Source organism: Ascidia mentula, chromosome 5, assembly GCF_947561715.1.
Source record: "Ascidia mentula chromosome 5, kaAscMent1.1, whole genome shotgun sequence".
Classification (NCBI taxonomy): domain Eukaryota; kingdom Metazoa; phylum Chordata; class Ascidiacea; order Phlebobranchia; family Ascidiidae; genus Ascidia; species Ascidia mentula.
This window is the reverse complement of record NC_138570.1, coordinates 17,904,619-17,920,891: the sequence shown is the minus strand read 5'-3', so window position 1 is coordinate 17,920,891 and position 16,273 is coordinate 17,904,619. Positions and strand designations below refer to the sequence as shown.

At 38.8% G+C, this 16,273-nt stretch overlaps 5 protein-coding genes across 5 annotated transcripts in view; 3 read left to right on the top strand and 2 right to left on the bottom strand.

The window, feature by feature from the left end:
• LOC145902176 (uncharacterized) overlaps positions 1-16,273 on the top strand; it is a 171,509-nt gene that overhangs the window by 122,795 nt on the left and 32,441 nt on the right. The window lies entirely within an intron of this gene.
• Positions 4,538-5,659, bottom strand: LOC145902210 (protein CREG1-like). Its single transcript, XM_082990090.1, has one exon. It carries the CDS (start codon positions 5,614-5,616, stop codon positions 4,993-4,995), a length of 624 nt encoding a protein of 207 aa, XP_082846216.1. The 5' UTR covers positions 5,617-5,659; the 3' UTR covers positions 4,538-4,992.
• LOC145902194 (ribonuclease P protein subunit p30-like) lies at positions 6,816-8,699 on the bottom strand. Its single transcript, XM_082990074.1, has 5 exons — positions 8,477-8,699; positions 8,146-8,291; positions 7,775-7,963; positions 7,280-7,419; positions 6,816-7,120 (listed from the first exon to the last, which is right to left on the bottom strand). The coding sequence occupies exons 1-5, from the start codon at positions 8,637-8,639 to the stop codon at positions 6,886-6,888; spliced, it is 873 nt and encodes a 290-aa protein (XP_082846200.1). The 5' UTR covers positions 8,640-8,699; the 3' UTR covers positions 6,816-6,885.
• Positions 13,601-14,720, top strand: LOC145902199 (peroxisomal trans-2-enoyl-CoA reductase-like). Its single transcript, XM_082990079.1, has 2 exons — positions 13,601-14,353; positions 14,580-14,720. The coding sequence occupies exons 1-2, from the start codon at positions 13,615-13,617 to the stop codon at positions 14,678-14,680; spliced, it is 840 nt and encodes a 279-aa protein (XP_082846205.1). The 5' UTR covers positions 13,601-13,614; the 3' UTR covers positions 14,681-14,720.
• On the top strand, positions 14,878-16,263 carry LOC145902205 (peroxisomal trans-2-enoyl-CoA reductase-like). The gene is made up of 2 exons (XM_082990084.1): positions 14,878-15,637; positions 16,086-16,263. Exons 1-2 carry the CDS (start codon positions 14,899-14,901, stop codon positions 16,184-16,186), a joined length of 840 nt encoding a protein of 279 aa, XP_082846210.1. The 5' UTR covers positions 14,878-14,898; the 3' UTR covers positions 16,187-16,263.

The following is a 16,273-nucleotide window of genomic DNA, read 5'->3' as shown; positions in this document are numbered from 1 at the left end:
ATTCCGTCTGGTGGCCAGGCATTACCAACGACATGAATCAATTTGTTTCCAGCTGCATTAAGTGTCAGAGGAATAGAAATATGCCAGCAAAACCAATGATTCCTTCTCTTCTGCCCAGTAGACCATGGGAAAAAGTAGGAACTGATTTGCTGTATTTCCAAAGTGAAATGTATCTATTGGTCGTAAATTACTTCTCGAGGTTCATTGAGATGTTCCTACTCGCTCATGGCACGAGCTCATCGGACATTATCAGTCACTTGAAGTCTATTTTTCCCGCCATGGGATTCCAGACATAGTGATGTCGGATGACGGCCCGCAATACAATTCCTATATATTTTTCAGTGTTTCCTCAACGAATATGTCTTCATTCACCAGACCAGCAGCCCACTGTATCCACAAAGCAATGGAGAAGCGGGCTGTAAAGAGGGTCAAAAGTCCACTAAGCAAAGCCGAAGCTCCTATTTGGCGTTACTTTCTCACCGTACTACAAAGCTGGCTTCCGTATACAGCCCAGCGGGGTTGTTGATGGGAAGATAATTGAAGGCGACAATTCCGTGTTGGACGTCGTTCCTTGTCCATAACTGGTCTTATTTATCGAGTTTCAGAGCTAAAGATCTCGAAATCAAGAAAAATTTAAAGCAAAATTACGACAAGCGACAACGGGTACGGCTTCTACCTGAACTTCCCCCGGAAACGTACGCTTGGATCGGTGGAGAGGGAGGCATTGTACGTTCTCAAACCTCACTTCCACGCTCTTGCATCGTCGATACCCCAAACCGGTCATTGCGACGTAACCGTCGACACATATTGTCGATTCCAGAACAACGTGAACTGCGTACGCGTTCCGGTCGGTTGGTAAAACCATCCGTTTGTCTAGACTTGAAATTCCGATTTTGCATTTTCAGTAAAGGGGGATGTAGTGTGTTTCGCATTAGTGCTTGTACAACGTGGTAGTGTCACGTGACCCCCTCCCACATAAGTTATCCTCTGTGCCACCAAGGGCAATCTGTTGTAACCTACGTTAGTGTGCACCGCTGTTCCGTTCCGTTTATGTAGTGTATTAAACCACAACAATACAATAATGTTAATACATAAGTGCATTAGCTCGCGTTTTCAACGAGCTTGAAGCTGTATTTGACAAACAATGCATGAATCAACAGGAGATAATACTGTGGGGATGAAGCATCCTGTTTAATTGTCCCTCAGATATCCTGCAATGAGACTATAGAGTTATGTTTGTATTCGCGTACTAGGTTGAACAGTTGTGTGGGTATCAGAAGAAACAATTTCAAGTTATTTTCGGTTGCGTTACTTTTGGTTACTGAAGAATAGTATAATGAATTGTGTTTGGGTTGTGTTGTGTTGGTTTTACTCTTTGGTATTTTGGAATGCGCCAGAGCCCGAAGTAATTTTTTCTGTTACATTTATTATCTGGATGTTATTGTTTTGTATAAAATCCTTGAAGATTTGTATTTATATAAATCATGAGTATGATTTACAGGGTACGCAAATACTAGCCAGACTGTTTAATATTCAACTACAAGCAGTTTGCTTGCGAAAGAACATTGATATTGCAATAAATGTGGATCCTCTTGCAAAACTGAACAACAGCAAAGCGCAAAACATTACGAAATGTAATCAAAAGAAAGTGCATTACTTGGGGCTGCGTGAACTGTTTATTTGACAGCTGTCGAGAAAAGCTACGTTCAACCAATTTGTGATGCCAGTCAACTTGGTGTCAGATGGAACAAGAACAGACGATGACAGCAATTCCTTTGCGGGGACTAATTGCTACGTAGCGGGCTGGGGAAGAACAATTGCGTATATACAGCTTTCTGTATAAACTTACACACACCATTAGCCATGCAGTTCTGCACTGGCTCTTGAAGTGAACCACGTGTATGAGCCCTATTTCTTTGACATTGTAAACTACAAAATGATATTTTATCTCCTTAGTTTAGGATTATTTAAACCAAATATAAAAAATGAGCATCTAACTATGTCCTAAAACTATATATTAAAAGTTTTTGACAAGCATAATTTTGTTGCAGCCGTGAGGGGCCCACTTTCCGACATATTGCTCCAACTTGCTTCTGACATCGTTCCGATCACAAATTGCTCTTCGTTAAATGCATCGTGGAGAAGTTTTCGCGTGTCTGCAGGAGACCCAAAGTTTTGTGCTGAAGGCATTGCTAGGGAAGGCCTTTGCGTTGTAAGTATTTATGATGTGCATTAAAATGATCTAGTGCAAACATGTCGAGAAAAAACTAGTGATGAACGAAATTGCCAATTCAGGTAACGAAACCAGTGGCAACCAACTTTTAAAGATAATGAGTTTCGTCTACGTGGCGTCAACAAAATTCCCAGTGGCAAGAAGAAAAATTTTTGTGCAGTTTTAAACAAAATTGTTTTATTGAAAGGGCGACTTTGGAGGCTTGTCTGCCGCCATCCCAATCAAGGAAATCAGCTCTTCCTTCATGGGGTTGTGTCGTACGGTCGAGATTCATGTGATAACCTGAGTGTCTACAACAAGGTACTCCAAGTCCCAAGTTGGAGTCGAAATCTTAACCTTTGATAATTTACTAAAAAAAATTATTTGCACAGATAGCCGACGTGCGTATGTGGATTGACGGAGTCATTTCTTCTTAACATGTGCGGTACGCCACATTTGTCGTATTAATTAGAGTTAATAAACAACACACATGTCTAACGTTTGTTGTTTGCTTTATGGGTTAAAACAATATTAACGTGGGTGCACGACCTGGTAGATCTGTTAGGTTTGTTTCTGTTTATACCTAAAACGCCACCAATATTTAATTTCACGATTTTAGTTCCAGTGAACTTCCGTAAGTAGATCTTGATCTTAAACTAAGTCAATTAAATTTATAATCAGCTATTTTTCTAATTACTAATTTCTCTTTTCACTTTTGTTGTAATTAGAACCGGCGTAACACCGAATACCGGTACAGGGGTAACATCGGATGTAACGGGGGATAGCTCAGACAGCAAGTTTCAACCGACATTTTATTATTCATTTCACAAATAATGGAAAACGGCGAAAATTTCAGTAGTTTAGTTTGTCGTTTTTTGACGCATCTGCCAAGCACGAACGAAATAAAAGTAGTAAGGTAAATATACCGCATGCAACCAAAATAAACTGATATCCGGATCGCGTGAGTGGTTGAGGACAAACCACATCAACCTCAACATGCTGCATCGGGTGGATCAATGGTACCTTTGTTTTTATGCAGTTTATTTTGACATTGACATTAGATATATGCCCGGCAAATCTGCTCTACGTCTTATGATCCTCCTGTGCCAGTTGTACCTTTCGGCGACTTCAGAGTCTTCACAATATCTATGATGCCAACCTCCGAGCGCGTCATCCTGTAGTACAACCATTACCCATTGTCCTTAACTTGGAGGAAGAACTACTTTCAGTACGATATCAACCCCCAAATCAGTTTCCATGTAGAAAATCTTTCCTTAGTCTAGGGAAGAGCGATCACCAGTGTCGAGTTAAAGTGGCGTGACAACGTATTATGCCTTGCATTTGGAACGCATACCTTTTCCAACCAATCCAGTACAATGGAGAGGTCATATCCTATTCTTGGTCAGCCGTAATATGTCCTCATAGACTGTATTCACGGGATGTATTAAGGTCCACCACCTGTACCATGACCGCTGTCGTTTTGTATGGGCAGTTGGGGTTTGCACCTCTGTCGTGTACACGTGGCAGCCCATCGGCGTTTCGATATTTTTTCCCGGTCTATGTTGAATGTCGTAGTCAAACGCGGAAAATATTTAACCAAGCGTGCGCACTGTCCGTAATGTTCCTTCGACTGTCATAACCAACGAGGGAAACAATGATCTGTTCGCAGAAAAAAACCTTCGACTTAGATGATGGCTTCGATACAGTTTGGTCTCAAGTATTACCGTAAGCAACTTTTTTCTCCTCGTTGAAATTCCCGTAGTTAACTGCCCTCTCCTCACCGTCCACGTTCTGCGACAAAAGACATCCTACAGCGATATCGGAAGGATCTGTATCGACCACAAACGGCTGTACGAAATCTGGGTATTGTAAAATGGGCGCCGAAGTTAAACGCTCTCTGGAATCACCAAAAGCATTTTTGACAACTTTTATCCAATACGAAACTGTTTACTTTTTCCGTAAGTCGGTGAAGAGGGGCAGCGATACGCACATAATTCTGTATATATTTGCGGGAATTTGACGTCAAGCCGAGAAATTGGAAAGCGTCTTTTAGTTCGTGGCGGTAGCCTTTGAGACACGGTCTTTACTTCGTTTAGGTCACAACTTACGCCGCTTTTCGATAAGATATGTCCAAGGAAGTCAACTTGCGTTTAAAACTCGGTCCATTTAGATGGTTGCAGCTTAACCCCACTTCTTATACATCGGACAAGCACGGCAAATGTAGGTCAAAATTATCCGATAATGTTATCCAAGTAGGCCAAGGCGCCGCCACATTTTATGCCGTTCAGAACCAGATGCATGAATTGTTGAAATGTAGACACAGCGTAACACAATCACAAAATAACATTTGTAAATTCATACAATCCCAGAACAAAACATTCACCTTCAACTGGCAGCATTGAGGTGTTGGAAATGTACATAGAGATAAGACACCACATAATACATAACAACATTTGCTGTTATTTGTTTTCAACGTCAGGTCCAATGAAATTTTTTGTCATTAAATTGTTTTTGAGCTTTTGCATCAAGCTATTATGCCTCATATTATTCTTTGAATTTGGTTCGAGGAAAATATTTTACAGGTAAGCAGCAGATATATATGTGGAATAAAATATCCCACATGTAAACAACATGGGTAGTCATGTACAATACTTTTCACAGTCAATAACATGACAAAACATCAACACAATAATAAAAAGGAAAATTTTACTGGCAAAAAAACAGTTTTATATCTAGGATGATAAAATGATTTTTAACAAAAATAATATCAATTTTGCTGGTTATGCTAATGGATTAGCAGCAAAATAGTCTTTGACAGGGATTATATGACCTGGTCCAAAATAATCCAGCATCCACACCATTTCAATATTCATACGTACAGGATAAAATTGGTGTGCTTGACTCCAATCCACCATTTCTGGGTGTCGAGTGAATAGTGCATGCAGAGCAAACTTTTTTTCATCAGGGTCTGTGATGTTAACAATTTTTCCCATAATTGACACGCGTGCACAGCGTGGGTCTTCAGGGTCGTAGTTATGAACATGACAATAATTCAAGCCAATTTCTGAGACAGTCAGTGAAGCTGAGTTGTTTTTCATTAGGTCTTGGATGCTTACATCACTGGGCATAATGTAAAAGTATGGTATACCAGTGCTGTTGTCATTCGTACCATCTGCCATGGACCAAATGTTGGTAAAAGGAGTTCCAGTTCGGCCAAAGTGGGTGGCAATTGTTCCAACAATTCCCCAGTTGGATTTATGCACGACATACCTCGCTGTTAAAGCAAGCTTTTTATGTGGAGGTGGTCTGTCGCTTTTAAAAAATAACTTCTGGTTTTCTTGCTGACTGGCTGCAGCAAGCAGATATCCACAAAACAAAATAAAACGCAGAAAATCCATATTCATCAATTCATGTAACCAAATGCTCTTGCACTAATATGTTGCACTGCAATCTGCAAAAACATTTAGGTACAATGACAATGCTATCATGTTTGTATATTTATTCAAAACAAATATCATGTCGCTTTGACCAGAAAATAAATGGTCTTGTGAATAAAATTTCGACTTTTTCATGTGCTCGCTCTGTGCTTTGTCAATTTGTTTTGTTTGTTTACCTTTTATCACGTGACCTATGATTTTTTGTGTTTGGTTTTTATGTTGTGTAGTTCTAGAAAACATTTATCGGTCTGCTTATTTACATATGTTATAATAATAACACATTGATGCTGGCATATTTTTTAATTAACTATCCAATATTATTTCAATTCAACAACAATAATACATCGTGATTATTTGTATAAAAAACATGGGTAGAAAATGACAAAACCGCGATATGTCGTCCTATTATCATTACCCCCACGGTGGTGGACAATTCAGTTGTCGTGTATTGCGTTACATATAGAAGGGTCGCATGGGCGAAGACCCGACATCAAGCTTTCGACACCATGTTGGCAGCAGGTCCCGACACCGATGGTTTTGGTCTTGGAGCGAAGTTCGGTGTGAGACGAAAACCGTGATCTATGTGATCACATTGCGATCTGTTAGACCGAAAACCAAGATCTGTTTATTTGTGGAAACAGTCGCAAATATATAGGGATATATCAAAGACGAGAGAGAAACAAAGAGATAATTGCTGCGATTACGCACCAAAGGGGACTTAGAAGAAGTAGCGCAAGATGAAAGACGTAACGCAAGTGAGATAACTAGTGAAGGCGCCAGAAAGACGGGTGTAAATGTAAAAGAGTAGAAAGACCAAGTTTAAAACACAATATTAAAAATATTCGAATCACGAAGAGCTAAAATCCCTACAATATTTCCTTTCATTTTCGTGTGTCTTTACAAACTTATGGGAGCGTTGCAAACCGTTACACCACATCGATCATTAACGACATCTACACAGAAGATAGCCTACATTCAGTACAATCGGTTGCGATCCTGCGACAGACGCTGATTCTCTGTGAGGAATGCACCTTTACACGGGTGCTTGATTCAATATAATGTTTATGGTTTAATCGATGCCCATGACATTTTATTTAGCGGTTAGTGTCAAACAACCGCGCAAATATACAACAGATTTTGTCTCAAAGCAACAGTTGATCACCAGTGAGGCCAAAGAAAGCATTGTGGGAAAATATTTATTTGACTTGAAAGCAGAAAAAAAAGAACAGTAAAATATTACGTTATTTTTTTCTTTTTTATCGGCGGCGAATCTGTAGTATGTCTTTTTGCTTCGTCTTCGTTTCCTTCACTTATGCTTGTGTTCCCAGCCAACTTTTTGACGTAAATTGCACATTTTGCCGTTTTACGTGAAAATCCGTGCACCACAGCAGCTCGGCAGTTTTTTGAAACAGTGTGTCCCAAAATGTTTTTGGCAATGTTGAAAAGTGTATTGATGTTAGCAACATCATACCTAAAAAAGGCAAATTCAGTGAACACTTAAAATTGATTCCAAAAATGTGCCACAATGATCTAAAAATAGTTTTAATGTTCTGTTCTTAACATTGTAAAAAAACGTGCTTTACATATATTATCAGAGACAGCGCAACAATAAGAAAACAATTTCACTCACGGTCCACGAACTTCCATAGGTATTTGAGCTGCCCCAGACATGATGTGATTTTTGCCTTTGCTGAATTCTTTGAACTTTATCACATTGCTGATCGTGTGACGACAAACTGTGGTGTTTCTGATCATGGGTGCATAACAGACCTACAAGGAATCGTTTGCATAAAAAATTAACATCTAAAATCAAGCAGAATGCAAACTTTTCTTGTTTGTTTCTGAATGAAAAACATCTCTGTATAACTTTGCCAAAATGAAAGTGCGATTTGTTGCACTATGTAGCACCTTAAACACATTATTGTTTAAAGCTCAGCAATTTCTTTGGTTGCAGACTACACAGAAAAATGTTGTAGTTTTTTAAGAAATAAACCCAACACAATAAACATTAAGCAGAGAAATGTTTATCACATTGAGCCACATAAACGTGAATGTGGGAAAAAATTTTGTCAGTGGAAACACAGAACTAATTAATCCATTGAAACAGAAAAACTCATGAATGTACCTCAAAAAAGAGACCCCTTGTAATGGCTGATTTGATGGCATTGTGTCGTGGCATGTAGGGAAGAATTTCAGTTCCATCAATACAAATAATGTCAATGTTATATTCAGTGCAACATGAGTGAAAGAGTTTCTCTGTCTTTGGCAAAACCGCGATCAGGTCATAAGCACCAGATGTAACAACTTCCCTTACCTACACACACTGTTTCTGTGATACTTTAAAGGGCAGGTGGAAAATAAATACATACTTTTACTTCTGCTCTCAGCTAACAAAAAAAACACATTTGTATATGTTTAAACACATTTTAATCAACACACAGCACCTACTAGTAGTCATGAACAGTTAATAACATTTGTAGCTACAAAGAATCTCACCTTGCGCACATCGTCGAGTTCAGCTAGTTCAATAGTTATTCTTGTATACTGCATAAGTTGGGCATCCTTATCTTGCAAAATTTTCTTCGCTTCCTCATCGAGTTCAATCTTGGAAGGGGGTTCTGGGATAACCAACTTTTTCTTTCCTGAATAACCAAACAATTTCATTATTGTTGCACCAAGTTTTGCCAAAATATACAATTACTTCAGTTATTTAAATCAACATGTTTGGGGGGTTAGAAGCTATTATCAACAAACGATTACTTCCTATGTTTGTAATGATTCATGAAAAAATTGGATGTCTTGCAAAGTAAAAACAACCATATCCAACCTTTGGTTGGGGCTGATGCTGGAAGAAATCGAGTAAGGGCAACCACTTCATATCCCAAGTATACAAGCATGTTCAATCGCTTAGACACAGAAGACACTGTTTCCTCGCATGGAACATTGAGATCATAGTATTTGCCATGACCAGGTAGTGGAAGATTTGCCATGTCAATTTCAGGTTTGCAACCAATATATGTGCCGTTTTTTTTTAAACACTTCAAATCTACATGTACACTGTGATTTGTGAAACATAATATGAGTGGCCTAGTTGTTTTAGTGTATGTAAGCAAGGTTAACAAAATGTCATGCCTATATACATACTTATCAACAATCCACCACCAAAAATCAACCGATACTTTTTATACACACAAAACATCAGCGGTTCGCACATAATATATGCAATTAACAATGGCTGAAAACAAACCTTTAGAACTTATGCATGTAAGTAAATAGAATGCACAAATACAAAACTTTATTTCTGTTCAAGTAACACAATAAAATTTACTGACTAAATTCAGTTTAGTTGACCCAAATTCTTTTCCAGTAAGTTGTACATAGAAACCAGATTCGTCTACATGTGAAACGCACTGGTACCAGAAATTAAAAAAGCACTATTTCATATTTAAAGCAACGCTAATTTCTTTCATCTAAACTGAGTGCAAAATATGAAACAATGCAGCACGTGTTCCGAAGTACGCATTTGACACGCTTGGCTTGTTTACGTTTTTGTCACGTGACTACTAAATGCAAAAATAGACCACCCTCATTCTGGCAGAATTCTGGCAGAATAATTTTGCAAATTTGCCACATTTTTCAAGGTACAACAGGCATTTACTCAAAAATTGGTTTCTTTTGGATTAGAATCAAATTACAGAGATGAGCAAGCAGTTCAAACCTCAAAAAACATTTAAACAAATTTTTTCGCAGCTGTATCAATCAAAAAAATCGCGAATTAAAAAAATCGCCTGGTTTTGCGATTCAGCATAATGGCGGCATGCAAAAAACTTCCCTAATACAAAGAATTCTGCTCGGCGTTCTTGCAATAGGTGCCAATATTGACCAATATCACGAGAACGGAAATTTAATGCTCTACCACATGCAATTAACAAATTTGAAATTAAGGTGCCGGATGACCTTCAAATCGCCCATCGAAGACGACCCGCTTTTTGCGAATCAGCAGCATAATGGCGTAATGTCGGCATGCGAAAAACTTCCCTATTAAAACAATTCTGCTCGGCCTTCTTGCAATAGGTGCCAATATTGACCAATATCACGAGAACGGAAATTTAATGCTCTACCACATGCAATTAACAAATTTGAAATTAAGGTGCCGGATGACCTTCAAATCGCCCATCGAAGACGACCCGCTTTTTGCGAATCAGCAGCATAATGGCGTAATGTCGGCATGCGAAAAACTTCCCTATTAAAACAATTCTGCTCGGCGTTCTTGCAATAGGTGCCAATATTGACCAATATCACGAGAACGGAAATTTAATGCTCTACCACATGCAGTTAACAAATTTGAAATTAAGGTGCCGGATGACCTTCAAATCGCCCATCGAAGACGACCCGCTTTTTGCGAATCAGCAGCATAATGGCGTAATGTCGGCATGCGAAAAACTTCCCTATTAAAACAATTCTGCTTGGTCTTCTTGCAATAGGTGCCAATATTGACCAATATCACGAGAAGGGAAATTTAATGCTCTACCACATGCAATTAACAAATTTGAAATTAAGGTGCCGGATGACCTTCAAATCGCCCATCGAAGACGACCCGCTTTTTGCGAATCAGCAGCATAATGGCGTAATGTCGGCATGCGAAAAACTTCCCTATTAAAACAATTCTGCTCGGCGTTCTTGCAATAGGTGCCAATATTGACCAAATTTGACCATATTGACCAATAAGCCTTCTAAATTTATAACTTTGGCAGTATGCAAGTACAACATGTGTTCAATCATGTACATTTGCACATATCAGCAAACTTGGCAATAATACACAACTTTATTTGTAAAAAATTGTATTTGTTGACTTCCGGGGCCGGGCCACGTAGCAGCCTTCGACATGCTACAAAATGTTGATTTGCGGACTGCAGTTTGTACACCCTTGGTGTAAACAAATACAAAACATTTTTGCTACATGTTTAGATGATGGATTGCTTTCTACATTTCTTTTTCATGTGCTCTTTGGATAAAATGGCAACAAATTTTAGAGATATGTGACATATATAACGCTAAATACTATTTTTTCCAATACACACAAACATATGTATTTACTGTTTATCCTGTGACATGTGTTGCATAATTGATTTCTGTGACAAAATACTGTAAAAAAAATATGCTCTATTTTCTGTGCAGGTCGTATTCAGTTCGAAAAAAAAGGAAAAGTTGAATTGTGATGGTTACTTTTGAGGGAAAAGAAAATTGAAAATGTAGTGTAGTTCATACTACACCTGACAAATTCCTGCAAATGTGTCATTGGTAGGGGAGTCAGGAGATAATAGGAGAGGGGTTAATAAAATTTTCATGTTAGGTACCACGAATCCATACGAGTTGATAAACCCTTCGGTATCTGAGATCAAATCCTAATAGAATGCAACAGTACAGTCAAACGATAACGCGTGAAATATGTCCACATCAACGTCATTGCGTCATAAGGGACAAACAGAAAGAAAGGCAATCTTCGACCAAAACGAATTTCAATGCCAGGACCAAACTTTATTTTATCAAAATAGGGCTAAAGACCGCATATCAGCAATTCTATTAAAATAGTTTTGCCCGCGGGGAATGCTCGTCTTGTACTCCTGCGTCATAGAGAGTCTCAGTTTCGTCACAAGGCAACCGGTGATGCATTGGGGTCAATTTTCTGTTTAATGAGCAAGAAGTCACGTGGTGTAGCCAGGGCGATTTTCAGCGTGTTTGGTGCAGTTTTAGTGCAAATTTTTGCTCTTCTCAGTCAGTCAGACGTTTGGTGCAGGGTGCTGCGAAAAGTTTAGTTGAAAAACCATCAAAATGTTCAAGGGGATGAAGCACAAAATTGAATCTTTTATTGGCACCTATTGCAAGAAGGCCGAGCAGAATTGTTTTAATAGGGAAGTTTTTCGCATGCCGACATTACGCCATTATGCTGCTGATTCGCAAAAAGCGGGTCGTCTTCGATGGGCGATTTGAAGGTCATCCGGCACCTTAATTTCAAATTTGTTAATTGCATGTGGTAGAGCATTAAATTTCCGTTCTCGTGATGTTGGTCAATATTGGCACCTATTGCAAGAAGGCCGAGCAGAATTGTTTTAATAGGGAAGTTTTTCGCATGCCGACATTACGCCATTATGCTGCTGATTCGCAAAAAGCGGGTCGTCTTCGATGGGCGATTTGAAGGTCATCCGGCACCTTAATTTCAAATTTGTTAATTGCATGTGGTAGAGCATTAAATTTCCGTTCTCGTGATGTTGGTCAATATTGGCACCTATTGCAAGAAGGCCGAGCAGAATTGTTTTAATAGGGAAGTTTTTCGCATGCCGACATTACGCCATTATGCTGCTGATTCGCAAAAAGCGGGTCGTCTTCGATGGGCGATTTGAAGGTCATCCGGCACCTTAATTTCAAATTTGTTAATTGCATGTGGTAGAGCATTAAATTTCCGTTCTCGTGATGTTGGTCAATATTGGCACCTATTGCAAGAAGGCCGAGCAGAATTGTTTTAATTGGGAAGTTTTTCGCATGCCGACATTACGCCATTATGCTGCTGATTCGCAAAAAGCGGGTCGTCTTCGATGGGCGATTTGAAGGTCATCCGGCACCTTAATTTCAAATTTGTTAATTGCATGTGGTAGAGCATTAAATTTCCCTTCTCGTGATGTTGGTCAATATTGGCACCTATTGCAAGAACGCCGAGCAGAATTGTTTTAATTGGGAAGTTTTTCGCATGCCGACATTACGCCATTATGCTGCTGATTCGCAAAAAGCGGGTCGTCTTCGATGGGCGATTTGAAGGTCATCCGGCACCTTAATTTCAAATTTGTTAATTGCATGTGGTAGAGCATTAAATTTCCCTTCTCGTGATGTTGGTCAATATTGGCACCTATTGCAAGAAGGCCGAGCAGAATTGTTTTAATAGGGAAGTTTTTCGCATGCCGACATTACGCCATTATGCTGCTGATTCGCAAAAAGCGGGTCGTCTTCGATGGGCGATTTGAAGGTCATCCGGCACCTTAATTTCAAATTTGTTAATTGCATGTGGTAGAGCATTAAATTTCCGTTCTCGTGATGTTGGTCAATATTGGCACCTATTGCAAGAACGCCGAGCAGAATTGTTTTAATTGGGAAGTTTTTCGCATGCCGACATTACGCCATTATGCTGCTGATTCACAAAAAGCGGGTCGTCTTCGATGGGCGATTTGAAGGTCATCCGGCACCTTAATTTCAAATTTGTTAATTGCATGTGGTAGAGCATTAAATTTACGTTCTCGTGATGTTGGTCAATATTGGCACCTATTGCAAGAACGCCGAGCAGAATTCTTTGTATTAGGGAAGTTTTTTGCATGCCGCCATTATGCTGAATCGCAAAACCAGGCGATTTTTTTTGATTGATACAGCTGCGGAAAAATTTGTTTAAATGTTTTTTGAGGTTTGAACTGCTTGCTCATCTCTGTAATTTGATTCTAATCCAAAAGAAACCAATTTTTGAGTAAATGCCTGTTGTACCTTGTAAAATGTGGCAAATTTGCAAAATTATTCTGCCAGAATTCTGCCAGAATGAGGGTGGTAAAAATAGTCCCCAAATCAATACTCCGGAAATACAATCATTAATCATTATTTTTTTGTCTTTGTTATAGTTTTATGTTTATAAGTAAGCGAATTTAGGTTTTGAATTGGCATATGTCATGCTTTGTTCAACTTTTATCAAAAAGTGGGGTGTTGTCGTGGCATGTAGTTTAAATATTTGTTCAATAATGTTAATGAACAACTGATAATAGGCTTATGATACATTCCAAGTTTTCTTTATGCATACTTTTTTTGCAGAGAGTTTGCAAAGATCTGTGTTAAATTTAAACAATAGGGAACTTTCCATTAATTTGTTCTTTGCAATTATATATTTGTTAATGATGTGCCATTTTTAATAGGACAGTTTTCAGTTAATGGACAATGGCCATCAGAAGTATTTTTAAACCCAGTCTATTTTCTGGTAAAGTTGCAATAGTAACAGGTGGTGGAACTGGAATAGGGGCCGCAATTACACAGGAGTTGGCCCATTTGGGATGTAATGTGGTCATTGCATCAAGAAATGAAGAAAGATTAAAGAAAGCTGCCGAAGAAATGAATAAGAACCCTAAAATCACTGGTAAAGTCATGCCAATACAATGCAATATTAGAAGGGAAGAACAAGTGCAGCATCTGATGCAAACTGTTGTAAAGCAGTTTGGAAAGATTGACTTTTTGGTCAACAATGGTGGGGGGCAGTTTCAATGTCCTGCTGAAAATATTTCCCTGAAAGGTTGGAAAGCAGTAATTGAAACCAACTTGACTGGAACATTTTTGTGCTGTCAGCATGCGTTTCGAGAGTGGATGGGTGAAAATGGTGGTGTCATAGTGAATATTGTGGTTGACATGTGGCGTGGATTTATTATGATGTCACATAGTGGTGCTGCAAGATCAGCTGTCGACAATCTTACTAAAACGTTGGCTTTGGAATGGGCAGATAAGGGAATTAGGATAAACTCGGTTGCTCCAGGAACAATTTACTCCGAGACAGCAGCTGCTAACTATCCGACGGATGTGTTCAGTGTAGCCAGAGAAGTTCAACCAACCGGTCGACTTGGGTCACCTGAGGAGGTTTCCTCTCTTGTGTGTTTCATACTTTCACCGGCAGCTGCCTTTATGACTGGTAAGCTTTTCATCATACTATATAATGCTCACAAATACTCTTTTTGTGTTTTTTATTTACGTTTAAGTTGTGTTGTCATGGTGCAAAACCTATTTTTGACCTCAATTAACATTGTTACAGAAAGTAGTGCATGTGAATTGTTTATGCTACTTCATATTTACGCTTGTACATATATGAGGCAAAACTCAACATCATGAATATTAATATGAAAACCACTTGTTTGAAGGTGAAACAGTAAAAGTGGATGGAGCCCAAAGTCTGTACAGATGTCAGTTGAACATACCTCAACATAACAAGTTGCCAGCGTGGAAGTGGAGCAAACTTTAATATTCTTTAAATATAAATGACAGACCTTGTTTTTAATTTGATTGCCTATGCATTATTTTCTTTTGTTTCTTGCTTGTGTGCAATTATTTGCCTTTTAAATTTTCAAATGCTTGCCCTGTTTTACAAAAACAAAGTTTTTGATTTTTTTAATCACAACCACTTTAACTTCACAAAATTAGCATAGGAAAAGACTGCATCCAAAATCACAGTTGTTAAATATGGATATAAAAAGTGTGTTCAAACAAGGCCTGTTTGCTGGTAAAGTAGCAATTGTAACAGGAGGGGCAACAGGTATTGGAGCAGTTATTACACAGGAACTTGCTCATCTCGGATGTGATGTTGTCATTGCATCAAGAAATGAAAACAGATTAAAGGAGGCAGCAGAAAAGTTTAACGCAAACCCAAAGGTTGTCGGAACTGTGTCCACTGTACGGTGCAACATTCGTGATGAACAGCAAGTCATAAAGTTAATGCAAAGTGTCGTTAATCAGTTTGGAAAAATTGATTTTCTTGTTAACAACGGTGGCGGACAGTTTATGTGTCCTGCTGACCAAATATCACTGAAAGGTTGGAAGGCAGTTATTGACACAAATTTGACAGGTACATTTTTGTGCTGCAAGCATGCCTTTCGTGAGCACATGGGAGAACATGGTGGAGTGATTGTAAACATTATTGCTGACATGTGGAGGGGATTTCCCTACATGGCACATACTGGAGCTGCAAGGTCTGCTGTAGACAATTTAACTAAGACCCTTGCTCTTGAGTGGGCAGACAAAGGTGTCAGAATAAACTCCGTTGCTCCTGGAACAATATTTTCCTCCACTGCTGCCAAAAATTATCCAACTGATGTTTTTCATATGGCACAACCACTGCAACCTACTGGCCGTTTAGGTTGCCCTGAAGAAGTTTCTGGAATTGTGTGTTTTCTTCTTTCACCAGCTGCTGCTTTTATGACAGGTTAGGTTTACTTTGTAAGAGTTTTTCCTGGGCCCCAAAGGAAAACTTTCCAAAAAAGCATTGCAAAAGATTGTTTGATCATAGTGATAAGTACCCTGTGGTTTGCACCCATTTATTGTTGTACTCCCTCATATTTTATATTACTGGTATCGTGGTATGGAATTAGTTTGCGAAGTTGGTAAATTTTGTTACACTGTATCTGACGTCACATTTCTCGTATGCTATGTTGTGTTTACGTGGCATCTGTATTTTTATTAACGTCGAATAATACGCCACGAACCCATTTCAACCCATACGGCGAATAACGCGCTGTTTATTGTATGCACGGAAGACAACTAAATATCCGGCTAATCATATTTCGTGACACTTCCAACAACACAGCACGCCCTACAACACATTACATTTTTTGGTATTTGCAAACATACATTTAACTCTTTTTTTTGCACAGGAGAAACTGTGAAGATGGATGGGGCTCAAAGTTTATACAAATGCCTGTTTGAAATACCCAAACATGACAAACTCCCACCATGGAAATGGAACAAACTTTAATTAAGTGTTAAAAGAAGTTAAAAAGAAGTGACGATAAATTTTAAATATTATGTATATTTGATACGACTTTCTAATAGCTGTGCTGTG